General features: G+C 44.4%; 1 protein-coding gene across 2 annotated transcripts in view; it reads left to right on the top strand.

Moving 5' to 3' along the window:
* Nucleotides 1-16,886, top strand: part of DNAH5 (dynein axonemal heavy chain 5) — a 598,099-nt gene that overhangs the window by 426,622 nt on the left and 154,591 nt on the right. For both annotated transcript variants that reach the window (XM_033929843.1, XM_033929844.1), the window contains exons 59-61: nucleotides 1,376-1,579; nucleotides 4,199-4,378; nucleotides 7,448-7,585. In XM_033929843.1, coding sequence (XP_033785734.1) covers nucleotides 1,376-1,579; nucleotides 4,199-4,378; nucleotides 7,448-7,585 — 522 coding nt within the window. The remainder of the gene's footprint in view (nucleotides 1-1,375; nucleotides 1,580-4,198; nucleotides 4,379-7,447; nucleotides 7,586-16,886) is intronic.

The following is a 16,886-nucleotide window of genomic DNA, read 5'->3' as shown; positions in this document are numbered from 1 at the left end:
GCAGAATCTCAACTGATAGTAAAGGGCACACAGGAAAATTTAGGAATTTCAAATTAGCAGATCTAACCTGATTTTTGAACATCTCAAGTTGTCTATGTATTAACAAATTATCCTTAATTCTTATTATACAACTTGTTGCAACTGACTAAAAGGAAATATTAGATGGCTTAGTATATGGACAATGCTGAGATGATGAATCCTGCTCTCCATTATGGGTAAAACTAACATGGGACAAACTCAGCTGGGGAATAGATAAGAAGAAATAGGAGGATCAGGGGTAGGCCTTTTCCCTGAACTTAGGGAGGCACCTTCTGCATCTAAATCTAAAGAGAGGGAGAGGGGACAATGAGATCAAATGTTTGTTCATAAAACCTGTAAAAACTGATATACTTACAGTTAGATGTTTAGTCTTAGATTTATGCTTCCCCATCTACAAACAAACTGGCACAATAGCCAAGGAGAGAGGAGAATCAGTACCAACGGCCTTGGCCACCTTTGCTACACCATTGCTCACCGAGGCTCCAAAGGAACTCACAAGGGACCTGGCATGCCTCTTAGGCATGCCCCTTTGGCCACACCCTACGGCTGTTCCACAGGGAAACCTGGAACTCTGTCCTCAGTGCTGGCCCTGCCTCATGATGTCAGTGAGCATAGGTGGTGTCAGTCAAAATGCTTCTGTTTGGTCTAAATAACTACAATCTCAACAAAATGGCCAGTCATTTGTAATTGGGTGAGACTTTATGGTTGTTTTCCTATCAGTTAGGATGCCAAAAAATTCAAAAGGCCATGAATGTTTAAACTGCACTTTTGTGTCTGGTAGCTTTTTTCCTTGGCTTCCTCTAGAGATAGAGGAAGAGCTAAGGGGGTGTGTAACTTGTTCATGTGTTATTTAGACCAAACACTTCCAACTGCCAATTCTCTCAGGTTCTTTCCCCAACATTCTTTCCAGGTTCGTCTCTCTTCTTTCCTGCTCCAAATTAGAGACTTTCCTGAGTTTGCAAGGTAAAGCATTCCACGACATAGGTCCTTCCACATAAAAAATTGAGGGCCAATATTTCTTCTGCATTTTACATGCTGTTATGCCTTTATAATATTACCCTGAAAGCACCTAACATAGATGTTTCAAAATATACATGGATATTCAACCTCAGCACCTAAATAGCACTGATTATAGGTGTGATTTTAAGATGTCAAATCTTGTCAAGATTGGTAGTGCTGAAGTACTTCTGTTTGTGGTATCACTCCTTGAAAGTAATAGATTTGTAGTGGCTATACATGTATTGATTCAGGGTGAATGTTTGTATATTGTCTATGGAAGTTATGCCTGAAATGTTATAGCTGGCTAATCTATACTCCTTGTTTCTGCCTTCCTTAGACCATCAAGCCATCTGATATTGCCACTGTTCGCACCTTGGGCCGGCCTCCTCATCTTATTATGCGTATCATGGATTGTGTCCTGCTGCTGTTTCGGAGGAAAGTGAACAATGTGAAAATAGACTCAGAGAAAAACTGCACCATTCCTTCCTGGCAAGAGTCTTTAAGACTGATGACAGCAGGAAACTTCTTACAGAATCTTCAGGTAACAATTCAAGAGGTACTGTGAGATGGTGAATCTTGTGTTGTCTGATGGTACATTTAACTGAATGTGCCTGAAGTGAAGTGTCCTTTCACATGTTCTTTGTTGACGTGATTTTTCTGAGTCAAGTAGCTTAGAATTATGATTAAATTATTATAGCTGTTAAGAATGGCATAAAAAATAAAATAAATTAATTTTAGGTAACTAGAAACATCTCCAATTATTCCGAAAACATCTGAAAACCTGGATCTGAAAAATTGTGATCTTTGTTTCCCTCTATATTATTCCTATCCCTATTGTATTTTTTCTTTCATTTTCTGTAAACCTGTGTCGAGCTCTAGATGCGGTATATAAGCTTAAGATTTAGTTTAGTTTAGATTTCTGCTGCTTTTGACACTATAGATCAGTGTTCTTCAACCACCGGTCCATGGACCAGTGCCGGTCCACAGAAATTTCCTGCCGGTCCACAGGGCCAGCATGTACATCAGGCCCAAAACAGTGTTCTTCAACCGCTAGTCCACGGTGCGATTGATGTGGCGTTATCTTCAAGCCAGCTCCCTCTTCCTAACTGATTCAGTGCACAAAGCCACGGGCAGTGGCTCGTACGGGCATCCTGCGCCTGAACTGGAAGCCTTCTTTCTGACGTTACAACGTCAGAGGGAAGGCTTCCAGATGAGGCACGGGACGTGCAAGGTACAATTAGTACTATTATGGGGGCGGGGGTCTGTGGTGGAGATTGGGTAGAGATGGGTGGGGTCTGGCCCACGACTTAGCCCCGTGTTCTTCAACTGCCGGTCCACGGACCAATGCCGGTCCACAGAATAATTCTTTTATTTCTGCCGGTCCATAGGTGTAAAAAGGTTGAAAAACACTGCTATAGATCACTGTGTCATGATTTTCAGGCTGAATGAGTTAGGTCAGTGTTTTTCAACTTTTTTGTACCTATGGACCAGCAGAAATGGAGGAATTGTTTTGCGGACCCGCGGTTGAGGAGTACTGGTGTGGACTCGGGTGCCGCTACTGGACTGCCAAGGGAGACGGGGGTGGGTGTGTGTGTGTGACTTTTTCTATTAGGAGGATTCTCCTTAGCCTACCTGGGGGCTCAGGAGGTCACGTCTCATGCTCTGTCTTGCTGCTCTGGTTCCGTGCCGCGTGTTGCAGCAGTGGGACCTTCATTCCTTTTGGCCGGGTCTGGAAGTGGGGGGACCTTCCGCTTCTTCCGGGGAGGACCGAGAGGAGAGCGCAGGCCGGGGAGACGGTGACTTTTTGTGCATACACAGTGGATGCCTTCGGGCAGCACGGTCGGTGGACTCACCGCATGGCGCCCGCTTCGCGCGCCTTCAGCTCTCCAGTGGCCTTTGACCCAGAGTTGCCCATCGGCAACTACACCAGGTTCGTGCAAGCTCCCCGTTTGTGGCCCCGGCACTGCCTGGAGGTGTTGGAGGATGGCTGCACTGGTGTTTTTGCCTGGGTGGTCCACGAGGCGTTTGCAGTGAGCCACCTTTTTAACTCAGTGCTTGTGGGGGATGCTGGTTTTTTGCGGACCGGTGGGAGATTTTTGCGGACTGGCACCAGTCCACGGACCGGCGGTTGAAGAACACTGAGTTAGGTATTACAGGAACTATCCTGGCGTGGTTGACTGAATTTCTATGCAAACAATCATACAGAAGAAAGGTAAATTTTCTAATCTTTGGTAACCAGAGTGTGGAGTTCCACATGGCTCTCCTTTACTATTCAACATTTACCTAAGATCATACACCAAGCCACTTGGATCTCTATCTAACGCTGTTGAAGTGGTAGATACCTGTGCTATGGACAATTTTCTCAAATTAAATAAGCAAAAAACTAAAATCTAATTTGGTTATTATGAGGGCCTCCCTAGTAAATGTTTCAAACTGCCTATAGGTGACTCTCTCCAAACTGAAAATAAATCCAAAGTATTAGGTTTTATACTAGACTTGGGACTAACTGTGAAGAATCAGGTACATTTTCCTGTTAGTTTTCATTTCATAAAGCTGAAAATAACAGCAAAAATTAGGGAGAGGTCCAGTGACTTAGTAAGGGGGGGGGGAGAGCGGTACACCCCTGGTGCCTTTTTCATGGGGGGGCGGCACCGCTATCTCTCCTCCTCTTGGCTCCCCATGCGTACCTCTTTAAATGTTTGCCGGCATGAGCAACATCTTCTACTTCCTGCTCATGCTGGCGTTGGCTCCCTTCTGACATCACTTCTTGGTCACAGGACCAAGATGTGACTTCAGAAGAGAGCCAACGGTGGTGTGAACAGCAGGTGGAAGATGCTGCTCGCACTGATGAACATTTCAAGAGGTGCATGGGGGGCAGGGGAGTGCTCAAGTGGCAAGGAAGAGTGGGGGTGGGGAAAGAGTGGGGTGGGGAAAGAGTGGGGTGGGGGCGCATGGTGCGGCACCAACCTTTCTCACTATGCCACTGGAAAGGTCTATGGGAAGGGCAAAATATGAAACATCAGGATAGGGGTCAACAGGCTGATTCAGTTTCTAGCTTGAACTGAGTAGACTGAATGAATGAATGAATATAACTCTGTCACCTACTAAGGAGTATAGCAAACCCATTCCATATATGACTGTTTTGTTTCCTTTATTTAAGCAATTCCCTAAGGACACTATCAATGAAGAAATGGTTGAGCTTATGTTTCCTTACTTTGATATGATAGACTACAACATCGAAACTGCTAAGAGAGTGTGTGGGAATGTAGCTGGGCTTTGTTCTTGGACCAAAGCCATGGCTTCATTCTTCTCCATCAATAAGGAAGTGTTGCCCTTGAAGGTAAGCAGCCCATCATATTTGACATTGTAATACACCTGTAGGAAACAGTAGTAGGTGGGCATTTGTCCTGTGGAATTCTTCTTTTTGCATTATTTGACCAGTGGATGGAGACAGAGAAGCAAAAGGCACTATGCAGTCTTAAAATGCTCCTGGACTGTTTCTGGGAAGCTCTTGACACAGTTTAAGGACTGTTTGTCGGCAAAGCAGAAGAATTCCTCAATTGGGAGTCATTTTACAAAGCTGTGTTTGTGCTTACCACAGCTTAGTAAAAGGACCCCTTAAGGACTGTGCTCCATTAAACAATAAAACAAAACAAACTCCCCCCCATAATAAATGAGACAGCGAAACAGTGAAAATGGTCTTCAACCTGGTTTATTTACTAATGGTCCTGGGCCAGTTAAGCAGGGGGTGATTTTAATTAGCTTTCAGTTCTAAATGTATATTTTTTTGGTATTTTTTAAAAGAGAACTAAAGGGATAACTCAGGAGTCTTGAGTCCACCCTCCAACCTGCCCTGAAAAGGCTCTTAGTATCGCTTAACCAAAACCTGGTCTGCTTATGCTTTAGTAAAAAAACAGCAGATTTAAACCGCAGTTGTGCTGGCAGGAGGTTTCTCTTACAAGAGCAGTTGGCTGTAGAAGTAGCTTTGTGTTACCTTTCCTGGAGTGGTGGTGGTGGTAGTTTGTTTGTTAACATTGGCGTAGAGATTATTGCTGCCTAATGAAACCAGTCTGAGGTGTGCCAATACTGTGCTACGTTAGCATTGTAGAACAGATCCTAGGCATCTGAATAGAGGTTCCACAGCAGAAGTCACTACCCAGAAAAAAGATCTATTGTGTGATCTTGGCCAGTAGGTTAATCTTCTTCTCAGTGTTTGACAGTAGCCAAGAAAACAAACAAAATGTAAGGGATTATTAGGAAAGGGATAGAGAATAAAACAAATAATATCACATTGTCTCTGTATCAATCTGTGGTGCAACCACACCTTGAGTACTCTTTACAATTCTGGTTGTCACATCTACAAAAAGATATAGCAGGATTAGAAGGGGGATGAAAGAACTCTAAAGATGTTAAGAATATAAGGAATGCCATACTGGGACAGACCGAAGATCCATCAAGCCTAGTATCCTGTTTCTAACAGTGGCCAACTCAGGTCCCAAGCACCTAGCTAGATCCCAAGCAGCAAAACAGATTCTATGCTGCTTATCTTAGGAATAAGCAGTGGATTTTCCTAAGCCATTTCAATAATGTCCTAAGGGACTTCTCTTTTAAGAAATTATCCGTTTTTAAAACTCCGCTAAGCTAACTGATTTCACTAGATTCTCTGGCAACAAATTCCAGAGTTTAATTACACGCTGTGTGAAGAAATATTTTCTCCAGTTTGTTTTAAATCTACTAATTAGTAGCTTCAGTGCCCCTCCCCTGCCTCTTCTCCGCCCACGCACTCCTTCCCTGCTCCCCCTGCGTGCCCCTTCCCTTCCCCCATACCTCTTTAACGTTCCCACCACGAGCAGAATCACCAACTTGCTGCCCACGTTGACGTCAGCTCTGCCTTTGATGTCACTTCCTAGATGCGGGACCCAGAAGTGATGTCGGAGGGAGAGCCAATGCTGGTGCGAGCAGAAGGTTGGAGTTGATGCTCGTGCTGGCAAAAAGCTAGAGGTACGGTGGGTGGAAGTAAAGGCGCACATGTGGCGGGGGGAGGTGTGGGAAGGAGTGAAGGTGATGCCCGGAGCGGACCACTCCCCCTTACTACGCCACTGATTAATAGGCAGTTTTATAACAGGGTACATACAAATAGATGCTGGGAGAGTGCCTGATAGAAGCCTGCTTTAAAAGAAAGTAGGTTCTGTTGTGAGGGTATTGAATGGGACCCTGGAGAATGGGAGAATTGGGGTCTGGTAGGGGAGAAGGGAAAAATGGGAAGCTTATGACCGTCATATCATGAAAAGGACTTGTGTAGTTTCTATTAAGCTGAAAGCAGTAGCTTTGAAGGTTATGAGATGCGAATACTTGGCTGGAGATAATTATTGAACCAAATGTTTTAGCAAGGGCCTTGCAAACTTGATATGAAGAAAACTACGCAAAGTGTGTAACTCAGCCAAAGAAGGAAGTATTTGTGCCAGAAAGATATGCCGGCCAATATTCAGACCACAGAAGGCAGGTCAGATTACTCCTGCAGTTGGCGCTGACTGCAGATATTCAATGCTGGGCCATTTCTGGTGACCGGCATTCAATATCCAGGGTTTTTTGGCTGCATAAAAGTTAACCAGCTAAGTCAATATTCAACACTGGCCAGTTATGTGTATAGTGGCCAAAGATAGGACTGCTATTTTCGTGGCCCGATTTAGCCACCAACTGATCATTGCTGAAAATTGCTGGTTATCGTGCTATAGCCAATTAACTATTAGCCACTAACCAGGAACTTTCAGTGGAGATAACTGGTTATCTCTTGCTGAATATTCTCATTGGGCTAGCTAAGCGCTATTTAACTGCTCAGTTCCATTCTGGCCTGTTAAGTAAAGATGAATGCCAGCTGGATGGTGTACCTATGGACGTAACAGACGAGGCCTGAGAAAAGAAAGCACGTATTGCTTGCTAATTATGTCACCATGCAAAAGAATTCCTCTGTTGGGTTTCTTCTTTGCTTTGCTGTCTACGTTAGTCTAGAAACATAAAATAGAACCTGAAGCAGAAATGAACAGATGGAAGGAGACATTTGATGGGGCATTTATAAAAGCGTATTTGGATGCAGACATGGCTCTGTTGCCTTGATGCTTTGTAGCAGCTTGAGAGTCATATGGACTTGTCTGTATCCATTCAGGTTCATTTTTTTTAATACTTGAGGTGTTTGATTACATTTTATAACATAATTATAGTAAAATGACGGAGATAGAATTTAGTCCCTCACAGAACTTATTGATGTAGTCCAGATGCCATATGAAATCAGTTATCTATTACAGATTTTTCTATACATAATGAAATTAAGGTAAATGATATGTTTGTCAGCAGAACGCTGCAGGCAGTTTCCAACCTCAAATCATTTTTCTGTGTATGTGTTTATATTTAGGCTAATTTGGTAATCCAAGAGAGTCTTCTGTCCACGGCCATGTTAGATCTGCAGAAGGCACAAGCGGAGCTAGATGCCAAACAGGCTGAACTGGATATTGTACAGGCACAATATGAAAAGGCTATGGTAGAAAAACAGGTCAGTAGTGAAAGCAATATGGTGCTATGAGTGAAGCATGCTGACAAGCATGAGTCTGAAGCCTTTGTATATTGGGTTATTGTTGTCTTGTTTTGGGGGGGTAGGGAGAAAAAGAAAGGCTGGTGGAATGCCAGATCTCATATACTGCTTTATGATGTTATTGGCACAATTTGATTCATGCAAAGTCAGGGCCTATAGAAATGTTAGGCCAAAGATTATTTGCTAGTTGCTCCTTTCACAATAAACTATACCTCATATATAAAAAGAAGCCTCAAAGATTGCATATGTCAGAAAACTCTTTATGAAGTTCTTTAGATGTCTTATGTTTTGAGTAGAGAAATACATTATCCAGATTCATCACAACATGCTATAAAGGGGGTCACTGGTTTCCCCTGTTGTAAGAATTATTTTCCCAGGACAAGCAAGCATAATATTCTCACACATGGATGATATCATTCACAGAACCTGGTATGGACACTGTTACTTCAAATCTTTAGGCAGTGTCCATACTGCGCGTGTACCGATGCCTTCCTGGCAAATGTTAGCTTGCAAGACCATCAGTTCTTTTTTTCCCCACAGAGCTGAGAAGCTGTGGCTTCAGTTTTCAGTGCTTCAAACTTTTGGAGGGGTGGGGGGAGGGTTGTGCCTTCTCCCCTACTTATTTTTCTGTATTTTCCTCATAGAAACATAAACATATGATGGCAGATAAAGACCAAATGGCCAATCCAGTCTGCACATCCGCAGTAACCATTATCTCTTCCTCTCTCTAAGAGATCCTGTGTGCCTATCCCAGGCTTTCTTGAATTCAGACACAGTCTGTCTCCACCACCTCTTCCAAGAGACTATTCCATGTATCTACCACCCTTTCTGTAAAAATGTATTTCTTTAGATTAATCCTGAGCAGGGCAGGATTAACCAATAGGCCAAGTAGGCACGTGCCTAGGGCCCAAAATGGTCAGGGGGGCCCGATGAAGGAGGGCATCAACATTCTTTTTTCCAAACGGCGATGGGCCCCCTCCAGCATCGATTGGCAACGCAGGCCCTCCCCCCCCCCCCCCGATCGGCAATGCGGGCCCCCCATCGACGGAAAGTAAGACAAGCAAGCAACATGGGTAAGAAAGACAACAGGAACTGTAATTGTGCAAGCAGTGCTGCTTGCCCAAAGCTTCCCTCTGACGCAGCTTCCGTTTCTGCCTGGGCGCATGGTGGGGTGGGGTGGGGCAGGGGGGCCCAGTGTACTTGTGTGCCTAGGGGCCCTCGACGAATTAATCCTGCCCTGCTCCTGAGTCTATCATCTCTTAACTTCATCCTATGTCCTCTCATTCCAGATCTTTCTTTCAAATGAAAATGACTCAACTCATGTGCATTTACATTACATAGGTCAGGGGTGCCCAAAAGGTCGATCACGATCAACCGATAGATAGCAAAGGCAACACGAGTTGATCGCGTTCTACTTGCTTCCCGACTCAGAAGCGCTGAGCCGACCAACTTCCCCCACCTGACGTCAATTCCGACATCGGAGAGGAAGTTCTGGGCCAGCCAATCGCTGCCTGGCTGGCCTGGAACTTCCTCTCTGACATCAGAAATGACGTCGGGGCGAGGAAATCAGGTCGGCCCAATGCTTCTGTGTGGGGAAGCAGGGAGAGCTTGGGATGGAGGTGGTTTGGAGGTTTGTTCCCCGATGGTGTCAGTGGCTTGGGAGCAGGGAGACAGAAAGAAGGGAAAAAGAAAGAAAGGGGGCATGAAGAGAGAAAGACAGACAGAAAAAAAGAGGGGCAGAGAGAAAGAAAGAAAGACAGAAAGAAAGAAAGGGGGACAAGAAGACAGAAAGAAAGGGGGCATGGAGAGAGAAAGACACAAAAAGAAAGGGGGCAGGGAGACAGAAGGAAAGACAGAAAGAAAGAAAGGGGAGGGGGGGCAGAGAGAGAGGAAGAAAAAGTTGGCAGAGGGAATGAGGTCTGGAAGCATGCAGCAGGCTGAAAGAAGGGAAGAAATATTGAATGCACAGTCAGAAGAATAAAGTGCAACCAGAGACTCATGAAATCACCAGACAACAAAGGTAGGAAAAATGATTTTATTTTCAATTTAATTATCAAAATGTGTCCGTTTTGAGAATTTATATCTACTGTCTATATTTTGCACTATGGCTCCCTTTTACTAAACCGCAATAGCGGTTTTTAGGGCAGGGAGCCTATGAGCATCGAGAGCAGCGCAGGGCATTCAGCGCAGCTTCCTGCGTTAAAAAACGCTATCGCGGTTTAGTAAAAAGGGAGGGGGTATATTTGTCTATTTTTGTATAGTTGTTCCTGAGGTGACATTGCATAAAGTCATCTGCCTTGACCTCTTTGAAAACCCACGGAATATAAATGATAATTAACATTTTCTCTGCTTACAGTGTGCTTTGTTTTTTTTTTTAATTTTATTGTTGGTAGATCATTTTGACTTGGTCATTTTAAAAGTAGCTCACAAGCCCAAAAAGTGTGGGCACCCCTGACTTAGGTATTTAAACGTCTCTAACATATCTCCCCTCTCCCCCCTTTCCTCCAAAGTATACAGACTGAGATCTTTAAGTCTGTCACCATACGCCTTATGACGAAGACCATGCACCATTTTAGTAGCCTTCCTCTGGACAGACTTCATCCTTTTTATCTTTTTGAAGGTGCAGCCTCCAGAATTGTACACAATATTCTAAATGAGGTCTCACCAAGTCTTATACAGGGGCATCACTACCTTCTTTTTCCTACTGGCTATACCTTTCCCTATGCACCCCAGGTTCCTTCTAGCCATCTTTCACCATCACCTTTTCAACATGTTTGGCCACTTTAAGATCATCACATACAATCACACCCAAGTTCCGCTCCTCTGTCATGCATATAAGTTCTTCACCCCCTAAACGGTACCGTTCCCTTGGGTTTTTGCAGCCAAAATGCTTTTATTGCTTTTATTGTGTGACAGTATGTTACACAACTTTGGTTCATTTTTGCCAATTTTTCATTTTTTGGCCTTCAGGCCATTCTGAATTCTTTTTTCCTCCTGGGAGCCTCAACCATTTTCTGCATACTAGTTGCTCAATCTCCCTGGACCATTGAGCTCTTTGACCTAGCACTTGCCATTTTCCCCTCCATGTCAAAGAGGGTGTCTAGTGGCTTTAAGAAATGTTCTTGAAGAAACTGGACCATTTCATTCTTTGACTCACATAAATGGTTTCTGGCAGGGCCGCCATCAGGGCAGTACTACCAGTCCTGCATTCAGGGGCCTGGAGCTGACAGGGGGCCCGGGCTCCCCCAGGGTCCTAGGCCACAGTCTAGGGAGGGGGAAGTCCGCCCCAGATGCACAGTAGAGAGCTGGACGGGGCACCTTCGGAGTTCAATACATCTCGAGCCGCGAGGCTCGTCTTCTGTTCCTACCTGCCCTGCCGCTCACATTTAGCCGATTGGAAGTGTTCCCCGATGTCAGTGCTGACGTCGGAGGGAGGGCTTAAGCAAAGCCTGCCCTCCGACGTCAGCGCTGACGTCGGAGAATACTTCCGGTCGGCTATTTGTGCGCGGCAGGAAACAGGAAACAAGCCTCTTGGCTTGAGCTCCGTTTTGCTGAGAAAGTTGCAAAGATGGGCTGGGAGGCAAACGCGGAACACAAAAGGGGGGAGGCGTTTTGGACACAAGGCCTGAACTTGGGAGAGAGGAAGGGAGGGAAAGAGATGCTGAGGTGGGGGAGGGAATGGGTTTTTGGACACAGAAGGCATGGACTTGGGAGAGAGGAAGGGAAGGAAAGAGATGGTTGTGTACACGGGAAATAGAAGAAAGGAGAATTTTTGGTCATAGGGAGGGAGTGAGGTACAGATAGTGGCATACCAAGGTGGGGAAGGGGCGGTCCGCCCCACACCGGGTTTACATCCCAAGAGGGTGCACAGCTGGCCACCCTCCAGTGTTCTCCCTAGGCCGGCAAACTGCGGCTCTTTAGCCACTTGAGTGCCACCGCCGCCATCGGGAACAGGCCGGCGCCAAGTTCTCCCTGCTTTTCCCTGTGGGGCCGACCAACTCTCGCCAGTCGCGTCAATTCTGACGTCGGAGAGTACGTTCTGGGCCAGCCAATCACTGCCTGGCTGGCCTAGAACGTCCTCTCCGACGTTAGAATTGACGTCGGGTGGTGAGAGTTGGTCGGCCCCGCGGGGAAGAGAAGCAGGGCAAACTCGGCGCCAGCCTATTCCCGATGGCGGCAGTGGCAGCCTATTCCCCAGTGGCGGTGGCAGCATTTTCCCAATGGTGGTGGCATAGGGGAGGGCAGGGAGAAAGAAAGAAAGGAGGGGATAGGAAGCCAGAAAGAAAGAAAGAGGGCAGGGTGAAACAAAGAAAAATGGGGCACGGAGAGAGAGAGAGAAAGACAGACATACAGAACGAAAGAGGGTGTGGAGAGAGAAAGAAAGAAGGGGGCAGGGTGAGAGAGAGAGAAAAACAGACATACAGAAAGAAAGGGGGTATGGAGAGAGAGAAAAAGAAAGAAGGGGCAGGGTGAAACAAAGAAAAAGTTTGGGGAGGGAATGAGGTCTGGAGGAGAGGAAGCATACAGGAGGCTGAAAGAAGGGAAGAAATATTGGATGCACAGTCAGAAGAATAAAGTGCAACCAGAGACTGATGAAATTACCAAAGGTAGGAAAAATGATTTTATTTTCAATTTAGAGATCAAAATGTGTCTGCTTTGAGAATTTATATATGCTGTCTATATTTTGCACTATGGCCCCCTTTTACTAAACCGCAATAGCGTTTTTTAGCGCAGGGAGCCTATGAGCGTTGAGAGCAGCGTGGGGCATTCAGCGCAGCTCCCTGCGCTAAAAATCGCTATCGCGTTTTAGTAAAAAGAGAGGGGGAATATTTGTCTATTTTTGTATAGTTGTTACTGAGGTGACATTGCATAAAGTCATCTGCCTTGACCTCTTTGAAAACCCGCGGAATATAAATGATAATTAACATTTTCTCTGCGTACAGCGTGCTTTGTGTTTTAAAAATTTGATTGTTGGTAGATCATTTTGACTTGTCCACAAAGGTAAGGGGGAGGGAGGGAGGGGAGCTGCTGAAAGACATCTAGTAATCCTTGCAGGCTTGACTGTGCAGGGAATTATTTTTGTAAAATCATGTTTTGTTATGTGACTGGCATTATTTAGACTTAAATTTCTATGAATGAATAGAATGAAAATGATATAAATTACTTGCTTGTTTTTATGTGCGTGCGCTGAAGGAAAGTGGAGAGAGAGTGGGCTGAGGACGCTGAAGGGAAATGGGGAAGAGAGAGTGGGGAGAAGATGCTGATTTATAAATTGACAATTGTACAGAATATTGTTTCTTTTTTATATTCATCCATAGCTGCATATTAATGATGTGCTCATATGCACTTATTTATCATCATAACATATACATCATCATTAACATGCAGCTGTGGATGTGTAAGGACAGGCTGAGGAGGATGGATGGGAAGGAAGGAAAGTGCACATATCAACATATCGTACATTTTTAACATGCATGATGCAGCTATAGGCAAGCTGAGGAGGATGGGATCATACAGATATGCGCTCAGATGTGTAGTTTTTTTCAGATATATTTATTAAGCTTACAGTATTTATAAAAACACATTTAATACTTGTTACAAAAAATATTGTGCAATTGTGATCTACTTCTGGCCTACAAAGGTCAAAAGAATTCCTTAACTGAGATTTACATTCAAAAGTGAATTATAGCTACTAGCACTATTATTTATTAGTTATTTATTATGCAGATGTTTGTTAGTTTGTTATTAGTTCAGTATTAGACATATGTTAGTTTAGAATAGATAGGTATAGATTAGTTTATTTTAGGTTAGGTTATGGCCCTGCTGAAAGAGTCTACCTTGACGTGGTTGCAGGCTTACAAATCTTTTGGTCAAAGAGTGTGGTGACAGAGAAAAGTATGTGTGTATTCGGCCCATGGAAGAAGGGGGGGCCAGGGGGGGGAAGGGGTGCGTGGGGGGCCCAATAGGTTTGATCAGTAAGGGGCCCAGAAATTTCTGATGGTGGCCCTGGTTTCTAGGTCCTAAATATTGGGACATTCACTGTGACCTGTCTCTGCATACAAAAGAGGCCACTGAAAACCCAAAAATTTCAGTTCAAAAAACTTCTCAATATCACATCAGCATCAACAGTGAGCATGATGTGGGGGACTCAGAACCCGATACCTAGCCTCGTGTGACGCAGGCATCATAGTAGATGACGGCAGATAAAGACCCGAATTGTCCAACCAGTCTGCCCAACCTGATTCAATTTAAAATTTTTTTTTTCTCTTAGCTATTTCTGGGCAAGAATCCAAAGCTCTACCCGGTACTGTGCTTGGGTTCCAACTGCCGAAATCTCCGTTAAAATCTATCCCATCCCATCTAAACCCTCCCAGCCATTGAAGCCCTCTCCAGCCCATCCTCCCCCAAATGGCCATATACAGACACAGACCGTGCAAGTCTGCCCAGTACTGGCCTTAATTCAATATTTAATATTATTTTCTGATTCTAGATCCTCTGTGCTCATCCCACGCTTCTTTGAACTCAGTCACCGTTTTCCTCTTCATCACCTCTCTCGGGAACGTATTCCAGGCATCCACCACCCTCTCCGTAAAATAGAACTAATTAAAGTAGAAGTTAATTATCAGGTGTCGGGTTCCATACAGAGATAGGACTCTACTTCTTCATCTAAGAAGCACAAATAATTCTTCTAGGCATGGAACTGTGTCCTCCTAAGTGTTTCTTCCTTAAAGCTGGTTTCTCCTTGTAGGCATGCCTCAACATTGAAGTTTCCCATGCCTTGATATCCGATGTCTTTTCTGGTACTGGCACTGTCTCTCCAGGAGGAGATCCGGGCTAAGCTCAGATGAACTTTCAGGGCTAATGCAGATGTATTCTTCACAGGTGTTAATGGCTTCCATGCCTGCCTCAGCCCAGACCAAGAATATATTGAAATCGGCATTCACCCACTCGATGCATGCATGCATTGTCATTGGTGGAAGAGTTATCTCCTGGAACAGGACATCAGCCTACACTGAAACACACAGTTGACACTCTTCTTGATGCATACTCCCTAATTCACCTAGTAAAGATAAGGATTTGCCAGAATACTCAGCAGAAGAATCCTATGGTTTACTTTTTGATCCTTCTCTTCCTCCTCAATGATGCAAATCTTCACCAGAGTGTATATCTTTTACTGGCTTAATGAGGCAGATGAGTCAGGCTTTGTTCATCAAAATGGAAACAGAGTTGGAACCTCGCTCTGAACTTTTTGATTTCCTTGACTGAGGCACCACCAAACGAATGCATTAAGGTACCTTTAATAGGGTCTTGAAAGAAGCTTTATGAACTAGAAGAATCCCCTGTCAGGCCGGGTAGCTCCTAAAAAAGATAGAAACATGTATAGAACTCAACTTCAACATTATTCATTAGCTGTGGAATCTGCACTCAAATGCTCACGCAGCTCACAATCTTATACTTTTGCTTCTCCAGGCAGAGAAGCCAGGACATTGGACTCTTTTGGCAAAGACATTTTCCAATCAGCTATGCTTAACAATGGACTACCAATTTTACATGTCCATTTATTTTAAATTTTTACTTAAACAACTGTCAGAGTTTGAGGATTTCCTCCCTCCAGACAAACTAAAACAATTTCAACAATTATTTAAGAACTAGTTCACTATGAGAAAGTATATGACTAGGCAAACTTTTGATATATTTGATGTTTCTTCCCAAACATCTGCAGTAGCAATTGCAATGTGCTGCTTGGCCTGGCTTAGAGTATCTGATCTGGAAATTTCAAGAATAACTTTTAAATGTTCCTTGTAAGAGTGACAGCCTGTTTAGGGATAAAATTGAGGAGGCGACAGATAAGAAAAAAGAACCCACACAGATACTATATCCACTTTATCTAAACCACAAACCTTTCAATCTTCTTCATTATCTACAACAATGTTCTTCAACCTTTTTACACCTATGGACCGGCAGAAATAAAATAATTATTTTGTGGATCGGCAAACTACTAAGACTGAAATAAAAAAAACCATTTCTGCTCGGTCCCTGCAGACCATCTGATCCCATCTGCACAAGTTATGATTTTATATTGAATGTATTTTATTAAAGTATAAAAAGAAACAATATTCTGTGCAATTGTCATTTTATAAATACAAATAATACAGAGCAAGGATCCACAAAACCCCTGTCTCCCCTCACCTTCACATATATCCCCTCTACTATCAAGAAAACTGAATGAGCCAAATTATTACAGAATGCTACAAGAAATATCATGCTAACAGAATACCGCAGTCCCACATGACAGGAATAGTGTTAGGGGAGTGCAGCTAGGGCAACTGCCTCCTGGTCAGAGAGAGCCCTAAGCCAGCTGGAAGCTAAAGAAGCACTTCCTGAGCTTTGCAGTGCCCAGTTATGTCTAACACCAGCTCTAGCAGGATGCATATTTCAAATCTGATATATTCTAATCACAAAATAGAAATAAATGTATTTTTTCTACCTTTTGTTGTCTCCGGTTTCTGCTTTCATCTTCTTTTCACTCTCTTCCTTCCATCATCTGCCTACTCTGTCTCTTCATTACAGCATCTGCCCCTTCCATCCACTGTCTGCCCTCTCCCCCTTCCATATGGTATCTGCCTTTTTTGTATGCCCCTCTCCCCTTTACATCCAGCTTGCGCCCCCTCTCTCCCTTTTAATGATTCATTCCAGCTTCACTGCTCTCTTTATTTTAACCTCTCCTACACCAGATCTAGCATCTTTGTCCCTCTCTCCTTATATCTCTGCTGACCCCTTTCTCAGCATCAATCTCTCTCTACTTTCTCATTCCTGTCTCTCCCCTTTCTCTCATCTGATCTCTCCATTCTACCCTGATCCCTTCCCCTCCTCTAATCTCCCTGCCAGCTTTTTCCTTCCTTTTTTTTTCTCCTCCCCTGTCCAGCAGTACCCCTTCTCCCTTCCCTCCTCCCCTATCCAACAGTAACTCTCCTCCTTTCCCTTTCCCTCCTCCCCTCCCAGCAGCATCTCTCCTTCTCCCTCCCTCAAGGTCTAGTAGCAGATCTCCCTTTATCCAGCAGCTTCTGAGCCTCCAACAGTGGCTTCTTCCCCTTCCCTCCACTCCCAGCAGCTCTCAGTACTTGCCTGCAGCAGCGATTCACTTAGGCAACCTTGGGTCCTTTGACGCTGCCTCTGAGGAAAGAAGAAGTTGCATCATCAGAGGCGGGCTGCGACTCAGCAAAATCCCCAAGGCTGCCTAAGTGAATCGCTGCTGCAGGCA

Source organism: Geotrypetes seraphini, chromosome 2 (assembly GCF_902459505.1).
Source record: "Geotrypetes seraphini chromosome 2, aGeoSer1.1, whole genome shotgun sequence".
Taxonomy (NCBI): domain Eukaryota; kingdom Metazoa; phylum Chordata; class Amphibia; order Gymnophiona; family Dermophiidae; genus Geotrypetes; species Geotrypetes seraphini.
The sequence above is the reverse complement of the archived record's forward strand: the minus strand, read 5'-3'. Positions and strand labels throughout refer to the sequence as shown.